This window comes from Felis catus, chromosome D1, assembly GCF_018350175.1.
Source record: "Felis catus isolate Fca126 chromosome D1, F.catus_Fca126_mat1.0, whole genome shotgun sequence".
NCBI classification, from domain to species: domain Eukaryota; kingdom Metazoa; phylum Chordata; class Mammalia; order Carnivora; family Felidae; genus Felis; species Felis catus.
The window spans coordinates 100338324-100350500 of record NC_058377.1 but is presented as its reverse complement, the minus strand read 5'-3'; the positions used below and the strand labels follow the sequence as shown (position 1 = coordinate 100350500).

Below are 12177 nucleotides of genomic sequence, written 5' to 3'. Positions count from 1 at the left end.
TCACGCACAATTATGAAGCTATGTCTGCATTTATAATGACACTCACAATTCATAGGGTTTGTCTGAGCATTCAAGAGACAGCTTCCAGTAGGAGGGTCCAACCCCTTGTCCTGTTGAGAACTTACAGCACTCATTTGTTTATAGTTGTGTTTTCTCCCAACATCTGTTAGATCTGCCAGGAGAGTGAACATAGACACATATCTTTTTAATAATGGTATCACCAGAATCCATATGTGTGCCTTACGCATTTTAAGGGATCAATGAATATTTGACTGTTTAAACGAGCTTATGAACATAATTATTACTCTAGATTATTGAAAAATGGTGATTTGACTCAGAATGATACAAAATTCTATACTTTACCTATACAATATTTTATTAAAAATAAATATATCTGCTTCCAACATTCGTTAGATACTTCAAATTTCTTACCACATTCAATGACAACAAATAAATAATTAAGGAGTGCTCCAAAACCTTAAATCAATAACTGTCCCACAATGTGAATTAAAATAAGATAAATTAAGAAGATCTCCACTATGCCAAATTCCACAACATAAGGCAGAAGAAACAAACCACATATATGGCACACGAGTTGTAAAATACTGGGAAACACTCTCAAATCAGCAAGCTATTGGAAATTATAGACTGAAATTTTGAGCTACAGTCCAGACCCTTTTGAAACATGATGGCAGGGCACCTGGGTGGCCCAGTCAGTTGGGTGTTCAACTTCAGCTCAGGTCATAGTTCATGGGTTCCAGCCCTGCATCAGGCTCTGTGCTGACAGCTCGGAGCCCGGAGCCTGCTTTAGATTCTTTGTCTCCTTCTCTCTCTCTCTCTCTCTGCACCCCCTCCCCAACTCACAATTTGTCTCTCTACCTCTCAAAAATAAAAAAAAAAAACATTAAACAAAAGAAGAAGAAGAAACATGATAGCAAGCCAATGGTTAGAAACATATGTTTCTATTTAACTGTCTGATTACTAAAATCTATTCCCCACATAAGCCATCATTTTTTAATGATTGAGCAGTGACCATAAAAATTATGCAGCAAACATTTTGAGGTCCCAATAAACACTCATCAGATTTTTAAAAAAGATATACTTTAAAGAAATAACACATTTTGCAAGTCAGTTTCTTCATAGTGAGGTAACAATGCTACTCTAAAACCTGAATGTGGCTGACTTTGGGGACAACAGAGAATAACAACAATCACAGAGGGTGGATTGCCTCTCCCACATATAATCTTTGTGACTTTTGTTTTATAATTTTGCAGGGGTGGTCCTGGATGCACTTTATGAGAACTCAGGTTCTAAATTCTGGTTTGGAATTTAATCCTCAGAATCTATACTTAGCAACTGTGCGATCTTGAGCAAATTACTCAGCATAATCTGCATAAGGAAACATAACAGCTTCTAACACATATGATGGTTTTAAAGACTAAATATGATAATGCAAATAAAGTTATCCAAAAACTGCCTGACAATTAAGAAGCACTAAATAAATTCAAGATATTATTTATCATTATTTGGTTCCCTGTGTAATTTTAGTGCCACATCTCTTAGAACTAGTGTTAGATGAGTTTCCCCAAAGTCCACTGTCTTCTCCATTACCCAAGGGAGCATTCCCTGAGGGGTGGAGGGACTGACTGGGTAGTTTTCATACACAATTACAGAAGCTGTCCTTTCCTTACCATTTGCTTTACTGTGTACAAATGCCCTTGCCTCTGTTTTTCTCAACATTTCAGTCTCCTCTTTGCATTGTATCATTCAATCTAAATTTAATCAAAGGGGCCTTATTTTTATAAATAAGAGGTCAACTGGGTGAATAATACAATGTGTCAATTTTATTCACAATATTTTTAAGATCCTAAAAATGAGAAAATATCCATGGAATTAACCCATAGGCAGAAACAGATAGTGGCATTTTCTTTAATATTCTATACATCTCATATCTAACAAAACTCATGAATTCTATTTCCACAGACACTAAAGTTTGCTTTCTAATAAGGTACACATACAGGTCAATGAATCTAACAAGTAACTAAATTTCTATGACCTCAAGTTTTCACACTGTAAGTTCTGAGTTTCCCTTTGTACTAAAGGGATATTAATTTACATATCAAACTGTTATTTGGTGTATATACACACGAGAATAGGAAGCAGAGATTCAAACTGTCATTTGCACACCAATGTTCATAGAAGCATTATACACAGTAGCCTAAAAGTGGAAACAGTCCAAATGTCCTTCAACTAATGAATGCATAAATAAATTATGGTATATATAGATAATGGAACATTATTCAGCCTTAAAAAGGAAAAAATGCTGAGATATGCTACAACATGGATAAAACTCATTGAAGACACCATGATAAGTGCCATAAGCCAGACATAAAAGGGAAAATATTTTATAGGATCCCTCGTATAAGGTATATATGTATATGTATAAGGTATATGTTTAAGGTATATACATTACCTGGGTTTTCTGTTTTCTCTTTTCTCTTTTCTCTTTGGTCACTTGTTCCAAATCCAGGCTTCTGCAATTCTATCTTTGGTCCTGAAAGATGACCACTTAGTTGCATGAAAATGAGTCAGGATTGCCAACACATCAACCCCAATGTGACTACAGAAAAAATGTCAGGGTGCACTTAGTGACATCGAAATGCATGTCACATAAGGATTTCTCTTTCTCTGCCTGCACAAAGCATGACCATCTTCTTCAACTTTCACAGACATTTAATAGTTTGGATTATGGGATTATACAGAGTTGGCTTCAAGAATGTATAGTTGATATGATTGATGAATCATTGAATTTGAAAGCCGCCATTGAGATTATCTATCAAAAATTAAATGTAAAACATCATTATGTTTAACTGACCAAATTAATTGAATCAACCTTTAATAGCATTTTTAGTCCATAATGCAGTGGATGTTTTGGATTCTTTGGAATATTTCTGAAAGCATTCGCATGACTGGTTTAATATGGCCCATGCCCAGTAAAGTAATGGCTTTTTTTTTTACATCTTGACAGCAACATTACCCCCCAAAGAGAAATATTCTCCCAGGTAAGGAAAGATATGACTGGGCACTTAATCAACAATGAGCAACAAATTACTTCATGGAGTTGTTAAAACATTTTGTCCCCAAGGCTGCTTGTTCAAAATTAAACTCACTGAGGAATCATGCTCTAGAGAACTGAGACCTTTTACATGATCCATGTTTTCAGAGGCTTCTAGCCAATCACTTCAGGAGAATTAAGTAGAAAAAAACAGCAATCTAAAAGCAAGGAACACGTCACTTATTAATACCAAAAATACAAGATTGCATGAACAAGAATTCTTTATTTTTTTAATTTAATTTGATTTCTTTTAAGTTTATTTATTTATTTTGAAAGAGCACATGAGTGAGCATGAGCAGTGGAGGGACATAGAGAATCCCAAGCAGGCTTCCTCACTATCAGTTCAGAGCTCAATGTGGGGCCTGAATCCATGAACCATGAGACCATGACCTGAGCCAATGTCAAGAGTCACTCAACCAACTGAACCACCCAGGTGCCCCTTTTTTATTGTAGAGTAAGGGAGAGGGGCATAGGGAGAGAGAGAATCCTAAGCAGGTTCCATGCTCAGCACAGAACCCAAGGCAGGGCTCAATCCCACAACCTGGGATCATGACCTGAGCTGAAATCAAGAGTCAGACACTCAACTAACTGAGCCACCTAGTCACCCCAACAATTTGTTATTTTCAATTCATCAGTATATATTTGAAATTCTCAAGTTGAAGAAGACACTGGAGTGAAGTAAAAATCTTAAGTCTTTATATAAAAAAGACATACTTAATAAGAATGGCACAAGATTATTGGTAATCAATGTTAAAAGTTTCCATTTAACTCAGAGGAGGTAAAACCCACATATAAAATTCCAACTGAGAAGTTTTGCCCCAAAGAAGAGAATATTTCTTAAAAAGAATAAGAGATAGATGGTATGGATATATAATTTGAAAGAGACAATTACAAAGTAATATAAGAAAAAAAACCATAGAAACTAAATCTAGAAATATTTGAAACTGGATATTCAGATGCCTTTTATATAACAATGTCAGGTCCTTTGAAACTCTCTACACATGATTTGAAAAGTGTATTACTTCTTTTTTATGTTTATTTATTTAGTTTGAGAAAGATAGAGCCCCATGACAGGGGAAGGAGCAGAGAGACAGAATCCCAAGAAGACCTGGGGTTTGAACTCACAAAATTGTGTGGTCATGACCAGGGACAAACCAAGAGCCAGGTGCTTAACTGTCTGAGCCACCAGGCTCCCCAAAAAAATACTATTTCTTTACTGAGGTTTATTGATATGGAAGTTTTCTGTCTCTTTTTTGATATTTGGCCTTGACTCTTTCCTTAGTTTCCTTTCCTTGAGCTTTGCCATACCTTCCTTTACTTGTTTGAACATCTCTAAGATGGTGTGTTAAAGTCCTTGTCCAGTCATCAGAGCTTTATAGGGACAACTTCTGCTGTTTTATTTTGTTTCTTTGAATGGGCCATACTTTCCTCTGTGTGTGTGTGTGTATTTGTATTTAAAAAATAGAATATCAATAAAACCAGGAGCACATTCTTCGAATTGATAAACATTTAACCACACTCATCAAAAAAAGGGGGGATGGGTGAGAGAGATAACTCAAACAAAACCAGAAATCAAAGAGGATAAGTAACAACCAACCCCACAGAAATACATAGGGTTATAGAGAATATAAAAGTAATGGATACATTCCTATGAAAAAATACCTCCCAAAACTGAATCAGGAAGAAATAGAAAATTTGAACAGACCAATTACCAGCAATGAAATTGAATCAGTAATCAAAAAACTCCCAACAATCAAAAGTCCAGAACCAGATGACTTCACAGGCAAATTCTACCAAACACTTATTTTTTTCCTACCAAACATTTAAAGAAGAGTTAATACCTATTATTCTTAAACTATTCCAAAAAATAGAAGACAAAGGAAAATTTCCAAATTCGTTCTATGGGGCCAGCATACCAAAACCAGATAAAGACATACCAAAACCAGATAAAGACAAAAAAAAGAGAACTATAGGCCAATGTGGCTGATGAACATAGATGCAAAAATCTTCAACAAAATATTAGCAAGCCAAATCCACAATACATTTTAAAAAGTCATTCACCATGACCAAGTGGTATTTATTCCTGGGTTGCAAGAGTGGTTCAATATTCACAAATCAATTAATATGATACATCACATCAACAGTAGAGAAGATAAAAATCATATGACCATTTCCATAGATGTAGAAAAAGCATTTGATAAAGTACAATATCCATTCATGATAAGAACCCTCAATAAAGTAGGTGTAGAGGGAATATATCTCAACATAATAAAGGCCATATGTGAAAAACCCAGGTTAACATCATACTCAAAGTGAGAGCTTTTCTTCCCCCCACATTGGGCTCTGTGCTGACAACACGGAGCCTATTTGGGATTCTGTCTATCCCCTCCCCAGTGCCTTCTCTCTCTCTCTGTCTCTCTCTCTCTCTGTCTCTCTCTCTCTCTCTGTCTCTCTTTCTCTCTCTCAAAATAAATAAACATTAAAAAAAAACCTATACTCTGAAAATTATAGAACTCTGATGAAATAAATCGAAGAGGACACAAAAAAAAAGTAGAAAAGCATTCCAGGGTCATGGACTGGAAGAACAATTGTTAAAATGTCTATACTACCCAAAGCAATCTACATATTTAATGCAACCCCTATCAAAGTGCCACCAGCATTTTTTGCAGAGTTAGAACAAATAATCTTAAAATTTCTATGGAACCACAAAAGATCCCAAGGAGCCAAAACAATCCTGAAAAAGAAAAAGAAAACTGGAGGCATCACAATTCCAGAATTCAAGCTATATTATAAAGCTGTAGTCATCAAGACAATATGGTACTGTCACAAAAATAGACACATATATCAATGTAACAGAATGAAAAACCCAGAAATGGACCCACAACTGTATGGTCAACTAAATCTTCAACAAAGCAGGAAAGAATATCTAATGGAAAAAGGACAGTGTCTTCAACAAATGGTGTTGGGAAAACTTGACTGCAACATGCAGAAAAATGAAGCTGGACCACTTTCTTACACCATGCACAAAACTAAATTCAAAATGGATGAAAGACATAATGTGAGACAGAAACCATCAAAATCGTAGAGGACACACAGGAAGTAACTAACCTCTTTGACCTCGGCCGCAACAACTCCTTACTAGACATGTCACCAAGGGCAGGGGAAACAAAAGCAAACAAGAACTATTGGGATTTTAAAGAAAACAATCAACAAAACTAAAAGGCAACCTATGGAATGGGAGAAGATACTTGAAAATTACATACCTGACAAAGGGTTAGTATGCAAAATCTATAAAGAACTTACCAAACTCAACACCCAAAAAACAAATAGCCCAGTTACAACATGGGCAGAAGACATGTATAGACATTTTTCCAAAGAAAATATCCACATGACTAACAGACACATGAAAAGATGCTCAACATCACTCAATATCAGAGAAATAGAAGTCAAAACCACAATGATATGCCACCTTGCACCTGTCAGAATGGCTAAAATCAGAAACACAAAAACAAAAAGTGTTGGTGAGGATGTGGTAAAATGGGAATCCTCATGCATTGTTGGTGGGAATGCAAAGTTGTGCAGCCATTATGGCAAACAAAATGTTTTCCTCAAAATGTTAAAAAATAGAACTACCCTATAATCCAGTAATCACACTACTGGGTATTTACCCCCAAAATACAAAAACGCTAAAACAAAGGGATACATGCACCCTATGTTTATTGCAGCATTATTTACAATAGCCAAATTATGGAAGCAGCCCAAGTGTCCATCAACAGATGAATGGATAAAGAAGTAGTGTGTGTGTGTGTGTGTGTGTGTGTGTGCGCACGTGTGTGTGTACATATACACAATGGAATGTTATTCACCCAGAAGAAGAAAGAAATCTTGCCATTTTCAACAATATGGATGGATCCAGAGAGTATAATGCTAAGTGAAATAAGTCAGAGAAAGACAAATACCATATAATTTCACTCATATGTGGAATTTAAGAAACAAAAGAAATGAGCAAAGGAAAAAAGAGAAAGAAACCAAGAAACAGACTCAACTTTAGGAACAAACTGATGGATTACCAGAGGAGAAATGGATGGAGGGATGGGTGAAATAGGTAATGGGGATTAAAGAGTACTCTTCTCATGATGAGCACTGAGTAACGTATAGAAATAGTGAATCCCTATCTCATACACCTGAAACTAATATAACACTGTATGTTAACCATACTGGAATTAAAATTAAAAACTTAAATTAAAAAATTAAGATTCAGGGGCGCCTGGGTGGTGCAGTCGGTTGAGCATCCGACTTCAGCCAGGTCACGATCTCGCAGTCCGTGGGTTCGAGCCCCGCGTCGGGCTCTGGGCTGATGGCTCAGAGCCTGGAGCCTGTTTCCGATTCTGTGTCTCCCTCTCTCTCTCTGCCCCTCCCCTGTTCATGCTCTGTCTCTCTCTGTCCCAAAAATTAATAAACGTTGAAAAAAAAAAGTAAGATTCAGAAAACTATGCAATACTTAGTATAATTTCAATAAAGGCAGGAAACTCTATACAATATATGTTCAGGATACATACATATGTAGTTAAACTGTTTCTAACTATGATTATCCAAAATTCAGCATTAAGATTACCTCTGGGAAGAGGCAGATGAATGCTATCAGGGAAGTATGCACAGGTAGTTTCAATGATATTGATCACATTCAAGGTTAAGAGGCTATCACATGTAAAAGTAAATTGCATATATCATTCAATATGCGTGAAAAATAATAAAATTTTAAAATAAGAAAAGTTATAAAATCTTTTTTTAGTTAGAAAAGAAAACTCTTCCAAAGCATGATGATGTTCCATGTTACAATGAAAGCAAGTTCATTTTCTTCCTAGTTTGCAGTGTTTAGGGATGGGCTGCAGACAGAAAAACCTGTTGTCGATTTTTACACATAACAGTGAAAAACAAAATTTTGTTTATTCCAAAGTAAATCATTATTAGGTCTATCAGGACAAAATACTTAAGTTGAATACAACTTTTGGGGGAAACACTGTTATGCAAAATAAAACATATCTTTACCCATATCTTTAGTATCATGAAGACAAAGTAGGTTCTATCTTCTTGTTGAAGAATGGCAACAAAATGCACATAACAGCTAATGAGGAAAAGCATAAAATATATTTATAATTGAATTAGTATGGTTTTCTGTGCTCAAATTAGGAACTAGAATCTGTTTTCATCATCAACCATCCCCATACAGGCTCATAACAAACTGGAAAAACATACAACATCCCTTTTAACATCCCTTTGTTAAATTTTTAACAAAATTTCTCACTGATAGCATCTAACCAAACACAATAACATCTCCCATTTAAATGTCCTGAACTGCAAAAGCATAGGCATTGACCTGAGGAATGGAAATCATCTTAAGGACAAGATGCATATTGCAGCTACAGAAAGTTTCTGTGCTGATAGAATAATGAGCATTAAAATTTATACACCACTCTTTTGGCCCCAGTAATTTGTTCTAAGTATTAGCCAAATTACTTTCTCTTTAGTTTGGGTGAAAGTAAATTTTCAAAAGTACGTTGTTTCACATTTAAAATTTTAAAACTTGGGGCGCCTGGGTGGCGCAGTCGGTTAAGCGTCCGACTTCAGCCAGGTCACGATCTCGCGGTCCGTGAGTTCGAGCCCTGCATCAGGCTCTGGGCTGATGGCTCAGAGCCTGGAGCCTGTTTCCAATTCTGTGTCTCCCTCTCTCTCTGCCCCTCCCCCGTTCATGCCCTGTCTCTCTCTGTCCCAAAAATAAATAAACGTTGAAAAAAAATTAAAAATTTAAAACTCTTCGGGTGCCTAGATGGTTCAGTTGGTTAAGCGTCTGACTCTTGATATCAGCTCAGGTCATGGTCTCATGGTTCATGGGTTCAAGCTCTGCATTGGGCTCCTTGCTGGCAGTGCAGAACCTGCTGGGGATTTTCTCTCTCCCTCTCTATCTGCCCCTCCTCAACTCATGCTCACTTTCTCCTCTCTCTCAAAATAAAAAGACATTTTTTTTAATTTAAAAACTATTGTTTCTGAAGTTCCATTTCAATATAAACCAAGAAAAATAAGGCTACGAGGTGAAATTAATTGTATTTTTACTTGTAATGGGACAAATTTTATTCAACCTCCAGAATTTCCCTATTAGGTTGATTATTACCTCAAAAGACAATCCATTCCACTTCTTGATGACTTTGTGTAAATAAAGAGAAACATCTCTAGAGAATCCACTGAATTTACTAAATCCATTGTCAGAATTTAGTACCTTTTTGTTGCTTCAGAATTAACCATAAATGTGTTCAGTGTCAGTGACACATGCTTATTTTACTTTTGGTTACATTTTTACACCAGAATTTTTCCATAGCATTTTTCATCTCCGAATTTCTCAAGGTGTATATTAACGGATTTAACATGGGAGTGATAACTGTATAAACCAGAGTTATGGATTTATCAATGGACAAGTTGGAAACAGGTCTAACATACATGAAAATGCAGGGAACAAAAAAGAGGACAACCACTGTGGTGTGGGAACTGCAGGTGGACAGGGCTTTGCGCCTCCCTTCTGGACTGTGACTTTTAAGAGAATTTAGAATGACTCCATACGAGATGAGCAGAAGGATAAAGATGACCATGCAGATGGCTCCACCATTGGCAACAACAGTGAGGCCTATTAAGTAGGTGTCAGTGCAGGCAAGTTCCAGTAATGGGTACATGTCACAGATGAAGTGATCAATGACATTGGGGCCACAAAACGGGAGGCTGTACACAAAGAGAAGTTGAACCATAGAGTGCATAAGACCTCCAACCCAGGCCACCACCAACAGCAGAATGCAAACCTGTCGATTCATGATAGTCAAGTAATGCAGCGGCCTACAGATGGCCACATAGCGATCATAGGCCATCACAATCAGGAGGAAGACCTCAGAACCCCCAAACAAGTGTTCTAGGAAGAGCTGGCCCATGCAAGCTGGGAAGGAAATTGTCTTTTTGTCACAGAGTAAGTCTATAATCAATTTGGGAGAGATGGCAGTGGAATAAACAACATCCATGAGTGACAGATAGGTGAGGAAGAAGTACATGGGGGAGCCCAGAGAGGGGCTGCCAAAAACAGTCACCACAATGAGCAGGTTGCTCATTATTGTCACAATGTAGGTCAGTAAAATCATGACAAATAATGCTTTTTGCCCTTCAGGATCCCGGGTGAGGCCAAGGAGGACAAATTCTGTCACATTGTTACTATTTCCCATTTCCTCTTTCTATATGGCCTGTTTCAGGGATGAGAGCTCAGGACAATGCAATCTGTAATGGAATCGTGAACATGACTATAAATACGTCCATTGTTAAGAGCACATCTTCATCATTAAGTCTTTCCTACAGCGGTTTATACACAATAAACAGTGGTAACTATTGAGTTCTTCCAAAATGCCTGTTACACCTTCCCTTGATGGTCCTATTTGTCTTCAGATGATCTTGTTGTCCTACAAGAAAGAAGTTCTATCTCTAAGTCTTAGGGGATCGTCTATAGAGAGGAGTAATCAAAAGCTCAGCTATCAACATAGATTTATTATAGCCTTATTTAAACTATGTCTGTTCTTGGCACAGAAGTCAGCAGTCACAAACAAGGAAAGGATCCCTGCTCTCCAGAAACTTACTTTCTGCTGGTGGCAATAAACGCTACATAAATCAGCATAGAGTCAGACTTTTGAGGTGGTAGTATGTAGTTGCAGTGAGTACCTTTACAGTGTGATGTATCCAGCACCAAAAATAGCATCTCTTGTGTAATAATTCACTTAATAATACTATTACATTCCACTATTAGATGTTCAGACTAGACTCTGATGTAAAGACTAGATTTAACTGTATCAAATAACTGCAAAACTATTTAGCACATTGTTCCCTATTACAATGACTTGGTATGATTCTCGATCAGCTTTGTAAGGAGTTGGAGTTCTCTCCACTTAATGTTTGCCCACCCCACAATATCTTAACACAAGTAACTCTCTAGATTTTCAGCAAATACATTTGAACTGAACTGGAGAGACTTGTGATTTTCACAAATTGTTACATTAGCACCTGGTATTTTTTTTTAAAAACTCTTGGCATGAGCTAGGTATTGAGGGAAGAGAAACAGACGCTGAAAAGAGGGGTAGGGTACAATAGGACATGGTTTCACTTATAATGCTTCTTAGGTACTGAGAGCACTCAAAAATACAACTTCGTTGCCCAGGTTGCAAAAAACAGCACCCTCGGGGGAAAAGTCCAAGCTCAGTGTAAGAAGGCATGGGTTTGAGTCACCTTCTAAATGTCTTACAAGCCTGTCTCAGCTTGCTCATTGGAAACTAAGGGGGTCAAACTCATCCACCTCAGAATCCTTTCCAGTCCAGTGCTCTGTGAGACCTTTGTGCAGCCCCACCCCTTCTATTCTGCTGACACAGTTAGAAGAAATAGTTACTTCTATTCTGCTGACATTTCCTTCTATTTTCATATTTTTATAATTACATTAAAATTTCCAAGCTTGTTACTGTTACTTGAGAAAGGCTAGCCAGTGGCAACTGGGACTTGATCATTACCAAGATCAAACCATGACTACAAGTTTCTCATTCAGTGTGCACCTAGTTAAGACCCAAAACATCCTTGGAGAGGGAGTGTAGTGCAGTGGTGAATAATGTGGGTTCTGGAACTTCATTGCCTGTGTTGGAATCCCAGCTCTGCCATGTGCCATCTGGGCAATGTTGGGCAACTTAACCTCTCTGTGTCCCAGTTTCATGATTTGTAGAATGGGGAGAGCAACAGTTTCTACTTCTTAAGTTTGTTGTTTTATTACAAATAAAGCATCCGGAACCTGCCTGGCACCTATTTAAAGGCTCAGTAAATTGTACTATGATTAATGTTCTTGAATGTTTCCCTATTAAGTTGTATCAGAACAAATCATCTGAATCTTTGTCAATTTAGTAAGTATCATAGACATAGTCCCAGGTAAAAAGAATATTGCACCTCTAACTCATGAACCACTTGCTGTGCATAGGATAGGTTTGTATGCCTTAGGAATTACC

General features: G+C 37.1%; 1 protein-coding gene across 1 annotated transcript; it reads right to left on the bottom strand.

The window, feature by feature from the left end:
• Positions 1-9429: 9429 nt before the first annotated feature.
• On the bottom strand, positions 9430-10374 carry LOC101089645 (olfactory receptor 4A5-like). Its single transcript, XM_006937314.4, has one exon. It carries the CDS (start codon positions 10369-10371, stop codon positions 9430-9432), a length of 942 nt encoding a protein of 313 aa, XP_006937376.2. The 5' UTR covers positions 10372-10374.
• Between the last annotated feature and the right edge of the window lie 1803 nt (positions 10375-12177).

Bases quoted from the DNA above. Each gene is read 5' to 3' on its own strand.
- LOC101089645 (XM_006937314.4), bottom strand. From the start codon at position 10,371: ATGGGAAATAGTAACAATGTGACAGAATTTGTCCTCCTTGGCCTCACC.